Source organism: Echinops telfairi, unplaced genomic scaffold (assembly GCF_000313985.2).
Source record: "Echinops telfairi isolate 266 unplaced genomic scaffold, ASM31398v2 ScPeMD7_7468;HRSCAF=8506_0, whole genome shotgun sequence".
In the NCBI taxonomy this organism is placed as follows: domain Eukaryota; kingdom Metazoa; phylum Chordata; class Mammalia; order Afrosoricida; family Tenrecidae; genus Echinops; species Echinops telfairi.
This window is the reverse complement of record NW_022111369.1, coordinates 49,112,518-49,129,823: the sequence shown is the minus strand read 5'-3', so window position 1 is coordinate 49,129,823 and position 17,306 is coordinate 49,112,518. Positions and strand designations below refer to the sequence as shown.

The 17,306-nt window shown below is 41.5% G+C and overlaps 1 protein-coding gene across 2 annotated transcripts in view; it reads left to right on the top strand.

Annotated features, from left to right (window-relative positions):
* SLC4A4 (solute carrier family 4 member 4) overlaps positions 1-17,306 on the top strand; it is a 348,568-nt gene that overhangs the window by 101,620 nt on the left and 229,642 nt on the right. For both annotated transcript variants that reach the window (XM_045284208.1, XM_045284209.1), the window contains one exon: positions 11,186-11,321. In XM_045284208.1, coding sequence (XP_045140143.1) covers positions 11,186-11,321 — 136 coding nt within the window. The remainder of the gene's footprint in view (positions 1-11,185; positions 11,322-17,306) is intronic.

Here is a 17,306-nt window from a genome sequence, read left to right as displayed (position 1 = left end):
AGGGCAATGAATGTACAAATGCGCTTTACACAATTGATGTATGTATGGATTGTGATAAGAGTTGTATGAGCCCCTAATAAAATGATTATTAAAAAAAAGAAAATATATTCTTACATGTGACTGAAAAGTCAGAGAGTAGCTGACTTCAAGGTCTCCGAGTGACACAAATGGTTCGCACTCAACCCTTAACCACTTAGTAGCGGATGGAAGGCTGAGTGACCCGCCTTTGTAAATCTACAGCCACGGCAGCCCTCCTGCCCGGGGAGCGATGCCGTCAGCTGGGACGGACTGGCTGGCAGCAGGCTTGGTTTGGGTTGCACAGACTATGGGCATGGCTGTGTGATGGTTTTGGGCGCCTGTCTCTGCCTGGGCTTGGAGCTCCTCCATATTTTCATTCTTCTCAGACGGGCTGAGAGTAAATTGTTGACAGTCATGTGTGCCTCCAAGCTCCTATTACCACCTTAGCAACCTTAGTCTGAAGTGACGTCAGGAGAGACTAGTCCTTGGAGAAGGTCATCCTGCTCGCAACGTCGGCGAGCCCGTGAGAAAGGGAAGCCCCTGAGGGAGGCTGCAGCCATGGGCCCTGACATAGCAGTGCCTGCAGTCGGCCCAGGACAGACGGACGGATGGACAGGCCAGCAGCTCCTTCTGATGTTCTTGCCGTCACGGGAGTTGACACTGACGCAAGAGCACCGGAAAACAGCAGTGACAATTCAGCAAAAACTGGCGATTACTGACTGGCGATCCGGGTTAGGCCGAGGGTGTCTGGCGCGCCGTTGCTGTCCCTGGAGGTAGGCTCTCCTCAGCATCCAGACGGAGTCGCGGGAAGTCAAGCCCAGGAAGTCACAAGCATGAGGATGCTTTCCTAAAGTAAAGCGGGCTGCTTTTGTAAAGACACGAGTGTAGGGTCCTGGGGAAAGACCCTAAACGACTTGTGTGTGTGCGTGCTGAAGATTTCTATGGTACTGGAAGTTTATTCATTTAGTTATTTCCCATTTTAGTTAAGAATACGGCAGGGAAGTTTGAGAATTGTATACATGTAGTTAAGTGTATTGTTAGTGGACACGGTCATCTATACAAGAAGTAGATTGTAGAAGTTAACAACGGTAGTATTTACACAAGGGGGGCCTGGTGACTTAACTCTTACAGTGGTTACGAGTTGGACTGCTAGCTGCAAGGTCAGTAGTTCAAAAGCCCTAGCTGCTCCCGGGAAGAGAGACAAGGAAATCCTCAGGGGCAGTTCTGCTTTATCTTCTTGAGCCACTGTGAGTCAGCATCGACTGGATGGCAGTGAATTTATTTATTTACTTTATTGTACCTATATACCGATGTTTGCCTCAGGATGAGTAAAATAAATGAATATTTGAAGTACAACTATGTAAATCAGTTGGTGGCAGCACACTAATAACTTACAGAAAGAAATATTCTTGTTTTATACTTTTGTTTGCGAGCAACACTTTACCAGGAAAATGGTCTTTACTAAGGAGAAAAGACAAAATCTAAAAATTGTCATTTAATTCACTTCCAGGGAATTTGCATGTAGACTTGCCATGCTCAGTGTGAATGCTCATTTTGATCATAATTTCCATTAAACATTTGTGTGTGTGTATATAGCTTGCCGGGTGGCCACAGTGGGATGCTTGCTAGACCCAAAATAAAAGGGTACATTCGCAAATTGCCTCTTGGTGCATAATGAACCTAATGTTCAATTAATTTACTTTTATATGTGCTTGTGATTTCTACTTCTTCTGAAGCCCAGTACATTGACTCTGTGAATTGTTCATCGGACAGTTTGGCTCTGCGCTTTTTGTTTTGTCGTGGCGGGTTCTAACAAGATCGTCCGGGAGAGTTCAGTGACTAGGAAACGGACTTGGAAATAGCCAGCGTGGTCTTGAGGTCGCTTATTAGTTTTGTGATCATGAAGACGTCTCCTAACCTCTTAATACACAGTTTCCTTATTGGTAGTCTATGGACAATAAAAGAGTAATAGAAGGCTTGTGTAAAATCAATTATGTAATAAATAGGAAGCATTCAACACAAGGCTGCGTACGGTGTAACCATTAAAAAATGTTAGGTAATGCACATTATAGTTTTGAATCATAATATCCCTTCCATACTCCCCACGCTGTTTTGATGCTGTGTGTGTGTGTGTGTGTGTGTGTGTGATCCTTCTTATAGCCAATGGGGGTTTGATAAGCACTGGGTCTTGCCATCAGCCTTACACACCCTCACTTCTTGATTCTGGTCACTCATCATTAAAGACCAAATTAACTAAATTGATTTAAAGCACCTCTACCCCCAGAATACAGGATTTCTATAACCACTTTACAAAAGATCAAAACAGCTTCTAATGATAGAGGGCAGAATAAAAATATCCAGTGCAGATTAGAGGCATTAATTTAGCTTTGTTGGGCCCAAAAGTGACTGGATTATGATTGTTGGTTTATTGATCTCCCTCTTTGCATTCTATTTTTCTCTCTATGTCTTATTTCTCTTTAATGTCGTTTTTTAGTGAAGCTATCCTGATTCTTACTTAGAATCATAATCTGTTAATGTGTAGTGCAAGTTGATTTTCTGATTCAGCAGGTATTACTGTGAGACGAAAGGGTTTTTCATTCTTTCCCCTTGTTCTCAATTGCCTGTTTCCCAAAATGTGCCTGCACCTTTTGTTCTTATCCCTGAAGCTACTTAATTCACTGATATAACACATGCAGGACATTTTGCCTCCTCTTTTTTAAGTTTACTCCCTCGAGTTATAGTCCATTAATATGTCCCTTTCACTCTTAATCCTTTATGCAATATATTATAATTCAGGACTTCATACTCCTGTGGCTCTAGGATCATTTTGGAGGGAATTATCTGCTAATGAACTGGAATAGGATGAGATTAAATCCTCACTTTAGGAGAAGATAGAATTGGACCGCAATCTTGTGCTTCATGGTTACCGTGGTTGCTACTGTTGCTTGTGGTGGATGTCCAGGATGACGTGCTACAGCTGAGAGAAGAGCAGCTGTTTCTGGAGTGGCCTGGGAAAAAGCCTGGCTGATTAAGATTGGGAGGAGGCCAGTGCCCACTGGAAACATCCTGCTAGAGGCCCCAGGTCATATGTGCATAAATAAGATATAGTTCAGGGATAGAGAAAAAACTTTTTTATATTTGGGTATCATTAAAAAGGGGAAGGCCAATATGTTAATTTGATTGCACTATTGAAACTCAATGTAACTCCCACCAAATGCACTTTCTTTACCTGCATGGGTCTGGTAAGAAGGTGGGGGAAGGTACTGATAGAATTTGCCTGTGAGTAATTATGCACTGGATTCGCCGTAACGCCATCCTGCTGTGTATAAAATGATCCTTCTGAGAAGGTGTGATCTCATCACTGGGAAGAGCCAGAAGCGGAGTGAGTCCTCTGATCCCCTTCTTGACCTTTGGATTTTGGACTCAACAACACCACACGATAAATTTATTCAAACTTTTGTGAGTGTCTGTGGGATGTTACAGTGATTGGAAGAAATCAGAAACTGAGGGAATGTACTCAAGGAGGAGGGGTTCAAAATGGAGATAAATAGCTTCATGGAAGACCTGGACATTTTGGGATCATCAATCCCCAATTCCTTGGGCCTAGGATGGTATTACTTCTTCTAAAAAGAGTTATTACCTCAGGGCTCTCAAGAACATGCCCATTAGCCTCCTTTCTTAGAAGCTAGACTGTTTTTTCTATTAAGGAGATAATTTTTAACTAATTTAAACCTTGCATTGTATCATCATCATCATCTTCTTCTTCTTCATCTCATCAACCTGTTACAGGTGAGACCCAGAGATCTTAATGAAATCGTTTCTGGTCACACCACTAATAGTAACCGGGTCGCGATTCAAACCTAGGAAATCAGGTTAGAAAGGAGATGCTAACCTTAGTGTGAAGCTGTCTCTAGTATTTAGCTGATCTCACTATCTGTTTCATGTTCTGTTGGGCATGAGGTCCCCGTGGGAACAGATCCTAACAACTAAGAACAACAACTGTCCAATCAAAGTTATGGGCAAAATAACTTCCAGACCCACTTCATGTGTGAGGTGCTCAGTCTTTGCTTGCCCTTTGCAAAGTGGTGTTAGCAGCGGGCAAGGTTGTTCATTGTCCCAGAGGCTGTGTCTACCCCAGGTCTGCATTGACAGTACAATTTCGGAACCCCTCTACTTCCTGAGAAAGCTGAGGGGAGCAACTGAAGAAAGAAAGTGCCTAGACTGCGGGGAGGTGAGGAGAAAATCGGAGTGCAGTGTAGTAACGATGAAATATGCAATTTTCCTCTAGTTCTTAAATGCTTCCTCCACCCCACTACCATGATCCCAATTCTACCTTACATATCCGGCTGGACTGGAGGAGGTGCACTGGTACAGATAGGAACTGGAAATACAAACCCAGGACAGATGAACCCCCCCAGGACCAGTGGAGAGAGTGGCGATGGCGGGAGGGTTGAGGGAAGGAGAGGGAAAAAGGGGGAACAGAGGACAAGGTCTACATGTGGCCTCCTCCCTGGGGGACAGACAGTGGAGAAGTGGGTGAGGGAGATGTGGGATGGGGTAAGATATGACAAAAAATAAATAATTTATAAATTATCAAGGGGCAGGGGGTCGGGGGGAGGGGGAGGGAGGGGCAAAAATGAGCTGAGACCAGGGGCTCAAGTGGAAAGTGGGTGTCGTAAGAATGATGAATTCAACATATGTACTAAAGTGCTGGACACAGATGACGTATGTACAGATTGTGATGAGTTGTATGAGCCCCTAATAAAATGATTATTTAAAAAAAAAAGAAAGAAAGTGCCTAGAGCCACAAGCTAGTTTAAGACTGATTTTGGGGATTTTATACAAAAATGATTGTGATACTGGTTGTTCAGGAGCGTGTATTTAATACATTTAACTTATGAAAGATGTTTTTCAAGATACTTTTTATTGCGAACTGTGTGAAGGTGTACAGAACAAATCAGTTTTCCATCCAATAGTACAGACACATTTTGTTTCATGTCATTGAGTGTAGACCTCGCCATGTAACATCACTCATCCCACCTATTCCTGTGTTTCCCATTTCTATCCCTTCTTCTTTCCTACCCCTTCCTGCTTTCTGAGCTTTGTTTCCTGGCAAATGCTTCTTTTTGGATCTCAGATGGTTGATTATTCTGAGCAGTATTTATCTCCCTTGTGTTTTTGTTCAGTATGTAAACCTCTCTGCTGTTCGGTTGAAGCTTCAACCGTGGAGGTGAGCTCATTTCCTGACCTAAAGGGCTGGGCAGGGGCATAGTCTCAGGAATTCCACCAGCCTCTGTCCAACCAGTAAGTCTTGTTCTGGCAGGTGTCTAGATAAGGTTCCGGAGAGTAAGACTTGGAGGTAACGTTACCTTCTTTTTCTGTTCCGTTTTCTCTGGAAGTTATTGTTAAGCTGCTCTCTAATACACAGTAAATTGGGCTTTCCTAAACGGAGAATGCCACACTTCAGGGTAATGCTGAACGAGTTTGAGCCCACTGGGAATGTGTTCTGTGTCTGTATCTGTGGGAGACTGTTCTTTAAGCAGGAGAAACATTTATTCTGCTCTGTTAGTAACCCAACCCAACCCAACCCAACCCACACCACCATCAAGTCAGTTAGTGGTGGGGACAAACCCACACCACATCTTTAGAGATAGGCAAAGAAGTGTACGGTCAACTTTTTCCCTCCAAAAACTAGTTTATCTCAGGGATCTTGATGTTTAATTTTGATGGAAAGTGTAACTGTCAACTGTTTGTCAGTTTCAGAACCATTTCTGTAGTTCAATGGATAAGCAGTAGGCTGTTAAAAAAACCAGTAGTTTCACCCACTGGTGTCTCCGTGGGCAGAAGACAGGGCCATCTGCTTTTTTAAAGATGACAGCGTTGGTAGTACTGTGGAACAGTTCTACTCTGCACTGCACGGTCGCTGTCAATCAGAATCAAGTCAGTGGCACGCTGCAACAGGATGATTAAAGGGACTACGTTTCGAGTGTACTCGTGTGAACACTGATCCTCACAGATGTTATCCAGATTAGAGATTCTATCCACCATTTCTTAATTTTCCTGCCTTCCCAATCTCCTTAAATAACATTTCCCATAACATGATTGGAAGGATATTGGAAACGTTTTCACACAAAAGACCTAGAACTTTGTTATTTTTTTCCTTCCAGAGATATTTGGAAGTCTCAAACAATTGTCTTCCTAATACAGAGAAGTCCCACAACATTTCCAAGAGTATAATTTCCACAGACGCAGCTGGTGGGCTCAGACAGCGGAGTTCACAGCCACTGTGCCACCGGGCCCCTACAGGAATAAACAAGTTCATTGTCTTCTGTTTGTATTCTAATTTCTGCTTTCATCGCCTCACTTTTTGATTTTATAAAAGTCTTAAAGTTGACAGCTAATTTTTGTTTTTCAGTATATGTCTAATTTATTTTTTCATTTAACAAATTGAGTTAATTGGTAAATGAGTTTGCTTCCCCTTCTAACCAAAAAAACCAAACTCATTGCAGTGGGGTTGATTCCGATCCCTCGTGACCCTGGAGGACAGGGTTAAACTGCCCTTCCCAGGACCGTGACTCCTTACGGGAGTAGCAAGCCTCCTCTCTCTCTCCCAGTGGCTGGAGTTTGCAAGCTGCTGACCCTGAGGCTTGCAGCTCACTGCATAACCCACTGCACTGTGCGGGCTCCCTACAAGTGTGTAAACACAGTAAGAACAGATGTTTGAGTTAATTTTTTTACGTGTAGACCTGGAAAGCAAGCCTATTTACACATAAAGTGAAAGGAACAAGAAGCTCTTAGATAAACTGCACAGCCATTCATACATGTATGGATACGTCCCAGCAAGCCCTTGCTTTGCACGGGGGAAGGAGACCAGAAGGTGACTGTGCAATAGGAGTCTCACCATCAATCGGACAACAGTTTCATGATCTTTAAAACTGTCAGCAGATTTCTAAAGCCTCTTTGACTATTGGTTATGTAAATGTATAAAGAAATGAGCAAAATAATAAAGGTAGTACTTTTTAGTCCCGTATCATTCAAAACCTCAGAAACACTGAGAATTAAAATAGTTTATCAAGATTAGTTTGAATCGCTTTCTCATTCTTTTAGTTGGGTAACTATGATATGGAGCCAGCATCTTTTATATACATTGTCATGTTGTGACGTGTAGTCAGACGGAGTCACCGGGATCCCAGAGACAACAGAACAAAACACTGCTGGTCCCGCGTCCTTCTCAGAATGACTGCTGTTTGAGCCCACTGCTGTGGTCAGCCCACCGGGCTGAGGGTCTGCCTCTACTTTTCCAAACTCTGATGTCCTTCTCCAGGGACTGGTCCCTCCTGATATTATGATCAAGGTTATGACATGAAGTTCTTTGAAAAGTTTGGATTAGCTTCCAACATTTTATCCTTTACCCTTTCAATGTCATGAAATTTATCCTAGAATTTTTTGTTTTTTAATGTGAAGTCCTTCTCTACACACCCCCACTCCCCATCCCACCCCCCACCCCCACTGTCAGTTATACTAGGACATCTACATCTGTTTCTCACGTCCACATTCCTCATTTATGTTGATAAATCCACTTTCACTGAGTTCTTCTGGCTGCATAGTTAGGGTTTTAAACAATGACAGTGTCAACTCTCATGGTCAGCTCTGTCTTCTGTAACTCCATGTTTTTTAAAATTTCAGTTTCAGTGGTATCATATTTTGTTTCCTTGCTGCACCTACATTGGACAATTATTTTTCTCTTTGGATTATTCATTTGGGGAGGGGGAGGACAAAATATCATGTAGTGTTGTCACTGGGAGATAGGAAACAACACAACTACATGCTCTGCTCTCCCCGTGAGAGGAATAAGGAATACACAGTGACTAATTACTGACCGTCTTTGGAAGACGTGCAGTGATTGGTCACTAATCATGATTGTTTCTGTAGTTATCCATCATCCGGTTGACTCCATTTCACAATACCTGCACATATAACGGAGCCCTGCTTGCGTAGTGGGTTATGCATAGTAGATTATGAGAGTTGAGCTGTTAACTAACATCAAAGTCAGCAGTTCAAAGCTCCCGGTTGCTTCACGAGAAAAAGGCAGAGTTGTCTGCTCCCTTAAAGGGTTATAACTTCAGAAACCCCAGGGAGCGGCTCTGCTCTTTACTGTAGGGACCACATGAGTGGGAATTGACTTGCAGGCAGTGGGTTTATAGACAGCAGAACAGAATAGTGTACCTCTCACCGAGGGTCTTCTGCTTTACCAAGAAGACATCCTTCTCAAGGTGCTGGTCCTCTCCTGGGAACATAGTCAAAGGAAGCCAGAGGAAGTCTTACCATCCTCACTTCTAAAGAGCATCCTGGTGGCACTTCTCAATATAAATATAAATTTGTTTATTTTCCTGGAAGTCTATGAATATTCGATATTCTTCACCAAAAGTACACTCACCATGGATCAATTATTCTTCGGTGAGGTTCAGTGTCCTTTTTCCAGTTTTTATATGCCTATGAAATAGGAGCCCTGGTGGTTATGTGTAGGGTTGTGATGAGCATGGTCAGCAGTTCAAAACCACCAGTGCCTCTGCAGGAGAAACACAGACTGGGCTTTCTACTCCCATAAATAGTTACAGGCTTGGAAACCCACAGGGGGCGCTATGAGTCGGCATCAACTCGATGTCAGGGAGTGAGTGAAAAAACGCTGACTTTTGTCAGGACCATCGCCCTCGAAGGGGAATCAGTATTTTTTTAAGCTTTTAAAATGGTCATAATACACAGATGTTATTTATGAGGTGATTTTTAGATGGAAAAGCTAGCAGTGAAATTTGTACTTGATGCATCACTAACAATGAACATAAAACCATAAAAAACGGAACCCCTTCCCAGTCCAGTCCATTTTGACTCATGGTGACCCTATTGGACAGGGTAGAACTGCTCCTATGAGTTTCCTGTGACTGTAACTCTTTCTTGGAATAGAAAGAGTTTTTTTCCCTCAGAGAGGCTGGAGGTTTCGAACTGTGACCTTCTGGTTAGCAGCCTGATTCATAACCACTGTGGCCCCAGGGGTGCCTAAGAATTGACATTATAACTGGGCTGTTGGCAGACTGGACAGAACTGAACTAAGGTTACCTGAAATTTACACGTCCGGAACTGGGCAAAGTAAGGGAAGACTGTCTCAATTCCAGACTTTATTTTGTGAATATTTATATATAGTTTTGTTTTCCAAAGTGGGGTTTATATTGTTGCGTGAGTCTGGGTACTTTAGAGAAACAAACCCACAGAAACTCATGTGCAATGATGCCGACTGCAGGAGGAAAGCTGAGTCAGTGAATGTGTAAACATCTCAGTGCTGGCAGGGGTCTCCACACAGCTGCTCCAGCACCCAGGGCTGCATCGGGGTAGGTCCATGGGGCTTCTCCTCAGAGATGTCTTGCAGGAAGTGAGCCTTGCCAGCTAAAGCAGGGAACTGGCTAAGGCAGCTGTACCCTGATCCAACCATCACAAAGCAAGAGACCTGAGAACTAGAAAGGTGAGGCTCACTGAGCCATTTATCTCTCCACTTTTCAATTAACCCCACATGTGTTTATCAGCCAGGTTGGCACAATAAACTAACTAACTAACGCAATTGTGCATATGATTTCACAACTTTTTATTTCAGTTAGTAGTATATGGGATAAGTGCCACAAAGCATATGGATTTCCTTTTTGATGATTGCATTGCATTTTATGATTTCGGTGTATTTAACCAAATTTTCATTTTCAGACAATTAGGCTTTCAAAAATTTGTTCTCAGTATGTAATTTGATAAATGATGTTTATCAAAACTAAGTCTTTGGGATAGTAGTTATTAGTTATTTAAAATTACTGTTTCTTATAGTAGAATTGCTAGCTTAAAGGATACATACACTATAAAACTATCTCCATCTCTATCCACAGTACTCCACAGAATGGGTTTCCCATTTGGGCAGCTACCAAATTATAAATTGAGAGGTGCTCATGCATGTTTCCCTCACCTTTACAAACATTGGCTATTATCATTATTTGTAAATGTTGTCACTCTTAATAGACAGGACGAGTATCTTTTTTTAATAATGAATTTTTATGGCTAGCTAGGCAGAATATTTTTTGTGTTTATGTTCAGTAAAATTTTGACTAATGGAATAGTGCTCTGGCCTGTTTTTATAAGGTAGATGTTTTCTTGTTTTTATTAAGGTTTATTTTTGGGGAGGGTACCTAGGTACTTACAAGTTTATATGCATATATGTACAAGTAGACTTGTGTGTATGTATATGTATATGTGAACATGGACTCCATGCACATGTATATGCCATTCTTGGTTTTACTCAAGGATTAAGAAGAGTTATCTTTGGGTCTTAGTTTTTAAATGTTGACCATCAGTGTCCAAATGCTTTTTATGTTACTGTTTTAAAGAGACTATAATCCATGTCCTGGGGGGAAATTCTAGTTAATTTTTCATTACATGATTTTCAGGCATTGGGGTCAAAAGGCGCTAGTAGGGCATTCAATTATGTGCTTGAGTGTGTTGGAAAACTTTTTTTTTAAACTTAGGTGTACAATATTTTACTTGAGCTTGTTTTTCAAGAGCATTGAAGTGTGACTAAACATTTTTGGATACTGCCATTATATAAAGAAGAGGCCTGATCTTGTTAAATATTCCTTCATCAACTCTGTCGTTAACCAGTTAGGGGCCTGTGAGGCCCTAGGCATTAGCCATTGGCCGGAGTGAGTGTGGGTGGGAGGCGGAGGCTTGGGGGAAACTCATGATTGGGGTGCTCTCGTGCACTCCCACTCTTCTAAGAAAAAGTGATTGGTTCACATTGCTTTTGTTCAGATAATTTTGGATGGGTCCTGAGTGAGGAAGGAGGGAAAGTTCTGTGATTGGACCTCAGCCTCTCTGAGGACTAAAGGTTCTTTGTCACACACTACACAGGCCTGGAGCCCTGTCCTTTGGGTTAGCACTAGAGAGGACCAAGGGAATAGAGAAGGGATTTGATTTCTTTTCAAGTTCAAGTTGTTGGAGAGGGGAGACTCAGGAAGAAGGATGTCCACTGAAAATGTGGACGGGAAGCCCAACAGCCCTGCAGAGGGAGGAAAAGCCAGAAGCTATACTTTGCTCAGAGTTGTCCAGCCGGTGTTTAACCGCAGTATTTTCACTTCTGCAGTCTCTCCCGCAGCCGAGCGCATTCGATTCATCTTGGGAGAGGAGGATGACAGCCCGGCACCCCCTCAGCTCTTCACTGAATTGGATGAACTGCTGGCGGTGGATGGGCAGGAGATGGAGTGGAAGGAGACCGCGAGGTGAGACTGGACGGACTGTGTGTGTGGTCCCGACCAGGGGAAACAAGTGCCGGGCAAGAAAGCGGTGCTAGCGCATCTCTAGCTTGACCACTGTGAACAGCGTGGTGTTGGCTGGCATCTGGACAAAAAGAGCTCTATTTCGGTTACATTGATATGGATGCAGGGCTCTCCGCACTTCACTGCTGGCACATCCTTTCATTGATCCATGCTAATAATTTGCCCTTTATAAGAAATGCAAAACGACTCTCTATTCACACACCACTTAAAAGTATATGGCAGAATATTTGTTTTGAAAGTAAAACTTTTGAAAGAAAGATTATTTTAAGGAGATACTAAATGTAAGCCCCCAAAGGCGATAGCCAGGAGATGTATTTCCGCCATCTCCAAGTGCCCAGGTATCGTTGAAATCTGGTCTGACGTTCCACTTTTCCGGGTTAGGAGGGTCGCTGCAGAGACAATGTTTGTGTTACTCAGGAAGTCACGATTATACGGAGTAAAGACCAGTCATGGGGACTTACAGCTAAATCATGTAGAAGAGGGACCTAAATGTCAAGTTTAGAGATCCGAGTTCATTTCTGAATTCGTTTCGTGCCACCCAGTTTCCTAGAGCATGGTTTCATCATCAATGAAGAATGCATAATCGTTCTATATGAATGAAGAATGGGTAATCACGCATATGAAATATGCAGTACACAAAAATGTCAGATTACACGATGTATATCATTACATAATGTATTTGTATATGTATGTATACAAAGAGGCTCTAAAAGAATTTTTCAAGAATGTTTTGAAACCCTTCCCCTACTGCATACATATATTTGGAAATGCTTTATTAATTGTTAAGCATTGCACAAATATCTAAGGTCTTAATAATTCCATGTATGTATAACTATTCAGGTAAATATTCCAGGCAAAATACTGTTCTGTGACACACAGTAATTACATAATACTTAATTATGTAATGCAAATCTCGGCTATAATGAAGCTATTGGCCTCTCATTCTCATCATTACACCAAGATTCTTCACTTTTAACAAAAAAGGATTAAGATATACACATTAATCTAAGATGTAATTCAAATCAAACCAATACTTAGTAGTTTTGAATACACTCTCTATGGCAGTATTTTAAAAATTCATATTCTATGTTTTAAGTACTGGAAAATGATAATGAACATAAGATGTTCATTTCTAGATCATTGTGCTTTATTGGAAAGTTGTCAGAGGAGTACCTTAAGGGTTAATGCATTAGACCAGTGATTCTTGACCTTCCCAATTCCATGACCCTTTTATACAGTTCCTCATGCTGTGGTGTCCTCCCAACCATAGTTATTTTTGTTGCTACTTCATAACTATAATTGTGTTATGAATTTGGTGACCCCTGTGAAAGGGTCTTTCGACCCCCAAAGGGGTCACGACCCACAGACTGAGAACCACTGCATTAGACCATTTATAATCAAGTCTTTATCAAGCTAATTGGAGTTTTTGTAATTTCTGTTTAGTTACTCAGACATATATTTTATAGGTTTTTGGACGAGTGTCTTCAGCTATTTGGGATTATTAATAGTGAAGAACTGTCATAAATTAATTCACTTGATAATGATAGATGATTTTAGTTCTTAGAGTTTCTAAATGCCAGAGTCTTGTGGAAACAACTGCTTTTCAAAAGTCTAGTAGAACCCCTGACTCTTCTAGTAACTTCCACAGCTTAAACTCCGGGAGCAGGTATTTCATTTCACTCCTGCCCCTCACATTAATATTGAAACAAGAGAGCTACTGTTTTAATCTTTCATTTAAATTCTCTTCTTAATAGCCAGACTCCTTCTCGCATTGGTGTGCTTGTTTTAACTCTTCTGTGTGATAGTGAATGAATATTGCCTCCTAATTGTGGAAGCTTTCCATAGCACTTTCCCGGTTATCTGTAATGCTGCTCTTTGAACAGTCTTGGCTCCTTGGAACATCTTTCTACAGGACAGTTAGCATCTCTCATTTGCCTCTCTTAGCACCAATATCCTATATAAACATCATCCAGAAAGTACACTTTTTTAGTAATAAATCCAGCCCCTAAAGATGACTTCCAAAGCAAGACTTCCAAAGCAAAGCACAACCAATATATCCCCTCCCTTCCTTCTGATAGAGAAATACCAGGTATCGTTGCTGCAGACTTTGCTGCTAACTGAACTTTTACGTGGAGATGAGTCATTCTTTTTGAGCTTGAGTTTTCCCTCCTATCAAATGAGAGTCATATTAAACTATCTTCTCCAACAACAGACTTTAAAAAAGTAACTCTAAAATTCTGTTTCTGTAATCAGTTGTGACTAAAAGAGCCATTTAGTTGTTTGTTTACATTAATGGTGGTTCAGTGGACAGCTTACAGAGCAAGTGAGATCCTCAGTGGATAGTTTATTCTAAAAGTCTCCCGTGGCACCCGGCACAGTCTCCACAGTGTGCCAGCATTTCTCAAATTGCTGTCCTGGATTCTCGGTTTCCTTTTGCCAAAACTCCCTGTCCCTTCCTGCAGTCTCGTCTTTCCTTTTGGGTGAATGTTGCCCTTTTGCTTTCGTAAACTTGGTGAATTGATTGCTCTATTGTGTATTATAATTTATTTTATGGCCATGTCTGTTATTTGGGTGAAAGGCTGGTCCCCTCCAGGAATGGCTTCATTCCGGGTCAGAATGGTGTCTTACAGGTGCGCAGCTGCCCCCCACCCCCCAAATCAGCAAGTTTATTTGTTTTTTGGTGAATTTGATTTCTTGTTCAACATTATTCTCCCTCTCTGCCTGAGGCTATGCCTGGTGACCCCAGTCCAAGGGGTCTGTAGCGGTAGCTGGGCACTACGGGTTGTGGTCTTTTCGTCATTTCGACTCATTGCTCCTTTCAGTCTTTGCTTTTATTCATTTGATCCCGAGGAGAAAAGACCGACAGTTGTGTCTTAGATGATTTTAAGACTCAAATGCTGCTCATTGAAGGAGGACGTAGACCGCTCTTTGTGGGAACTGCACTGAGTCCATGAACGCAGACCTGCGGAGGTTCTGGGCCTCTCCTTTGGGGTCTGGGAACGTCTCCTGTGAGCTGTTTTCTTATGTTTAAGCAAGCTCCAGGACCCCAAGTGGTGTCTTTCTAGATCCCCAAACGTGAAAGGAACCTTGGTGGTGTAATGGTCGCTTGCTGAGATGCTACACCGCCAAGTCATCTTTCTGCAGGACAAAGAGGAGGCTTTCTGACCCTGTGTTAAGATTCTTCGTCCTGGAAACCCACGGGGCAGTTCCCCCCTGTCCGATGGGTTGCTCTGAGTCCAGTGGACTCCCTCCATGGCAGGGAGAAAAGCACTGTCCATCCTGTGCCCTTCATGCGCCCCCTTAGTCTCAGGAGACACGCAGCACCTACAATGTGTCTGTACAGTCACAGCCAAATCCACAGCTACAGGTGTGTATGCACTTACACCTCCAACCCTCTTTAGCATATCTGCCTACTTTATGGAATCATTGAAAATTGTTTGTTGATACTATTCCTGCAAGATTGTCTATGTTATCATAATCACTGTACCGAAAACTAAAGCCAAAAAACTCCACTGCCATTGCATGAATTCTGACTCATAGGGCCCCTACATAAGGTTTCAGGCTTCAACTCTTCATGGGAGCTGACAGCTTCATCTTTCTCCTGAGGAGCAGCTGGTGAGTTTGAACCACTGATCTTGTGGTTAGCAGGCCACTGTGTAATCCACAGCACCCCCGTATGGTAGCTGCCTTTCCTTTTTACATGCCTCTCAGTGTCTTCCTTTACCTTGGTCAGTTTGGGCTGACTTCCTCCATGTTACTAACATATGTGATCTGTCCGGGTTATAATTTCGCTTCCCTTCCCCTCTCATCTCTTGTAACCATCAAAGAATATTGTTCTAAAAATGCGTATAAACCTTTTGTATTGTTTGCTCACTTTAAAAAATATAGTGGTCTCATGAAATATTTGCCCCTTTGTCATTGATTTGTTTCATTGAGCACAATGTCTTCCAAATTCACCCATGTGCGATGTTTCACAAATTGATCTTTATTCCTTATTGTGGCGTGGTATTCTATTTCATCTTTGTGCCACAGATCTTTTTGGTCCAGTTATTTATTGATGGGCCGTAAGCGGTTTTCATATTTCACCCATGTCCATATGTCTCTTCATGTTAAGGCTTGCATTTCTTTAGGGCATGTAGCTAGGTTTCAGATTTCTGAATCATACAGTATTTCTCTTTCTACCTGTAATTTTTTTTAATTAAACAGTTTTATTGACATGTAATTTGCATACCAAGCAATTCAGTGTTTTAAACGTATTAAAGAGTTGTGCCAGTCTTCACCACAATCAATTTGAGAATATCTTCCTCATTCTTGTACTCATTATCTCCCCAGGACCACAAAACCTCCCCAGCTGTCACACTAAAAAACTGCTATAGATTGACCTATTCTGTATTTCAAATTAGAGAAAAAAACCATCTTTAACAATAACAAAACAAAGCATAGAACAACCTCAATCTAAAATCTAAAATATTAAAAAATTAGAATAAATTAATAAGGGGTCAAAAGAGAGAAAACGTGATAAGGTGTTAGCTTTTAACCTAATTTCCTCAGTATTAACTCACTAAGCCAGCCAGGCATTCCTTTAAACACACCTGTAAGAGTTTAAAGGACAGAACTACCTCCTGGATTTAGTTCTGAAATAACCTAGGTAAGAAGAAGCCGATGACTACTACCTCAAGGGTGTGGATTTGGAAGTCGTTTAACTGTGGTTCACATTGCTAGTTTTGAGAATGTCCAATAATTGACAATTTAATAATACCATATATTTGTTATTTTCACATTCTTTTTTGCTATGGGGTGTCAGTCCGGCAGGCGTAGTTCTGCCGTAGTGAATGAACGCTGTGGAAAGTGTTGCCTTAGCTCCTTTTGTTTGCATAGTGTCCACCACTTAGTTTTTTTATTCCATACAAGTCAACTGTCCATGAATTTTAGGGGAACATCTCTGCCATGCATGTATACTTACCTTTGTCTTTCTGGCTTTCAAGGCAGCACCATACCGTTTTTTCAAGAGTGGTTCTACCATTTTACATTTCCACCAGCAGTGTATATAAAAGACCCCACCCATTTGATTCTTTTCTTGGAATTCTGTATGAAAACCTATCATAAGAGGGATCTCAGGAGGTAGTTTTCCATTTTATCTTTCAATAAAATGCAATTCATACTTTATTTTACATGGACTCAGGTTGAGAAAGACCACAGTTCATTGTATACACAATTCAACATCGAATGAGTTGCGCATAGCATTTTCATTAAAGCGACTTTAAGATAATCTTGAAGACATAGGCATACATGTTTTAAGGGCAAGATCACATGTGTCATTGTGATGATATCATCAGTACCCATGAGACTGTACTGCTGCAGAGGATGGGTAGTAGGAGTACATACTGTGCCAGTGGGAAGTTGACCAGGAAAAATAATAATCACAAATATTGTCTATTCTGTAACTTCTCTTGTATGGAACTTGTCACACTTGGTATTAATTAATTAATCTATCATGTATGTGGTTCTCATTTTCCTGTTTGTCTCTCTCTCTACCCTGTAGGCAGAGACTTACAGGTAGCCTGTCTGTTCAGTATTCTATTCTTAGTGTCTTGAAATGCCTGACACATAATAGGTGCTCAACAAATATTTACTGGATGTCTGATTAGTTGAGAACTAAGTGCACTGGAAATAATCATTCTAAATATAATTCTTTCTTAGAAATATTAATGAATCAGCTTTATATTTGTGCCCATTCGTCCCTCTTTGACTAGTTACACACTATGGAATGATAGATGTACAGTACATAGCTTGATTAACTTAAAAGAGGGTGTGAGTTTGAAATTTCAGCTAATACAAGTGAACCCTCGTTTATCGCGGTTAATCGGTTCTAGACCCTACCGTGATAAATGAAATTCCGCGAAGTAGGATTCCTTATTTGTAAATCAA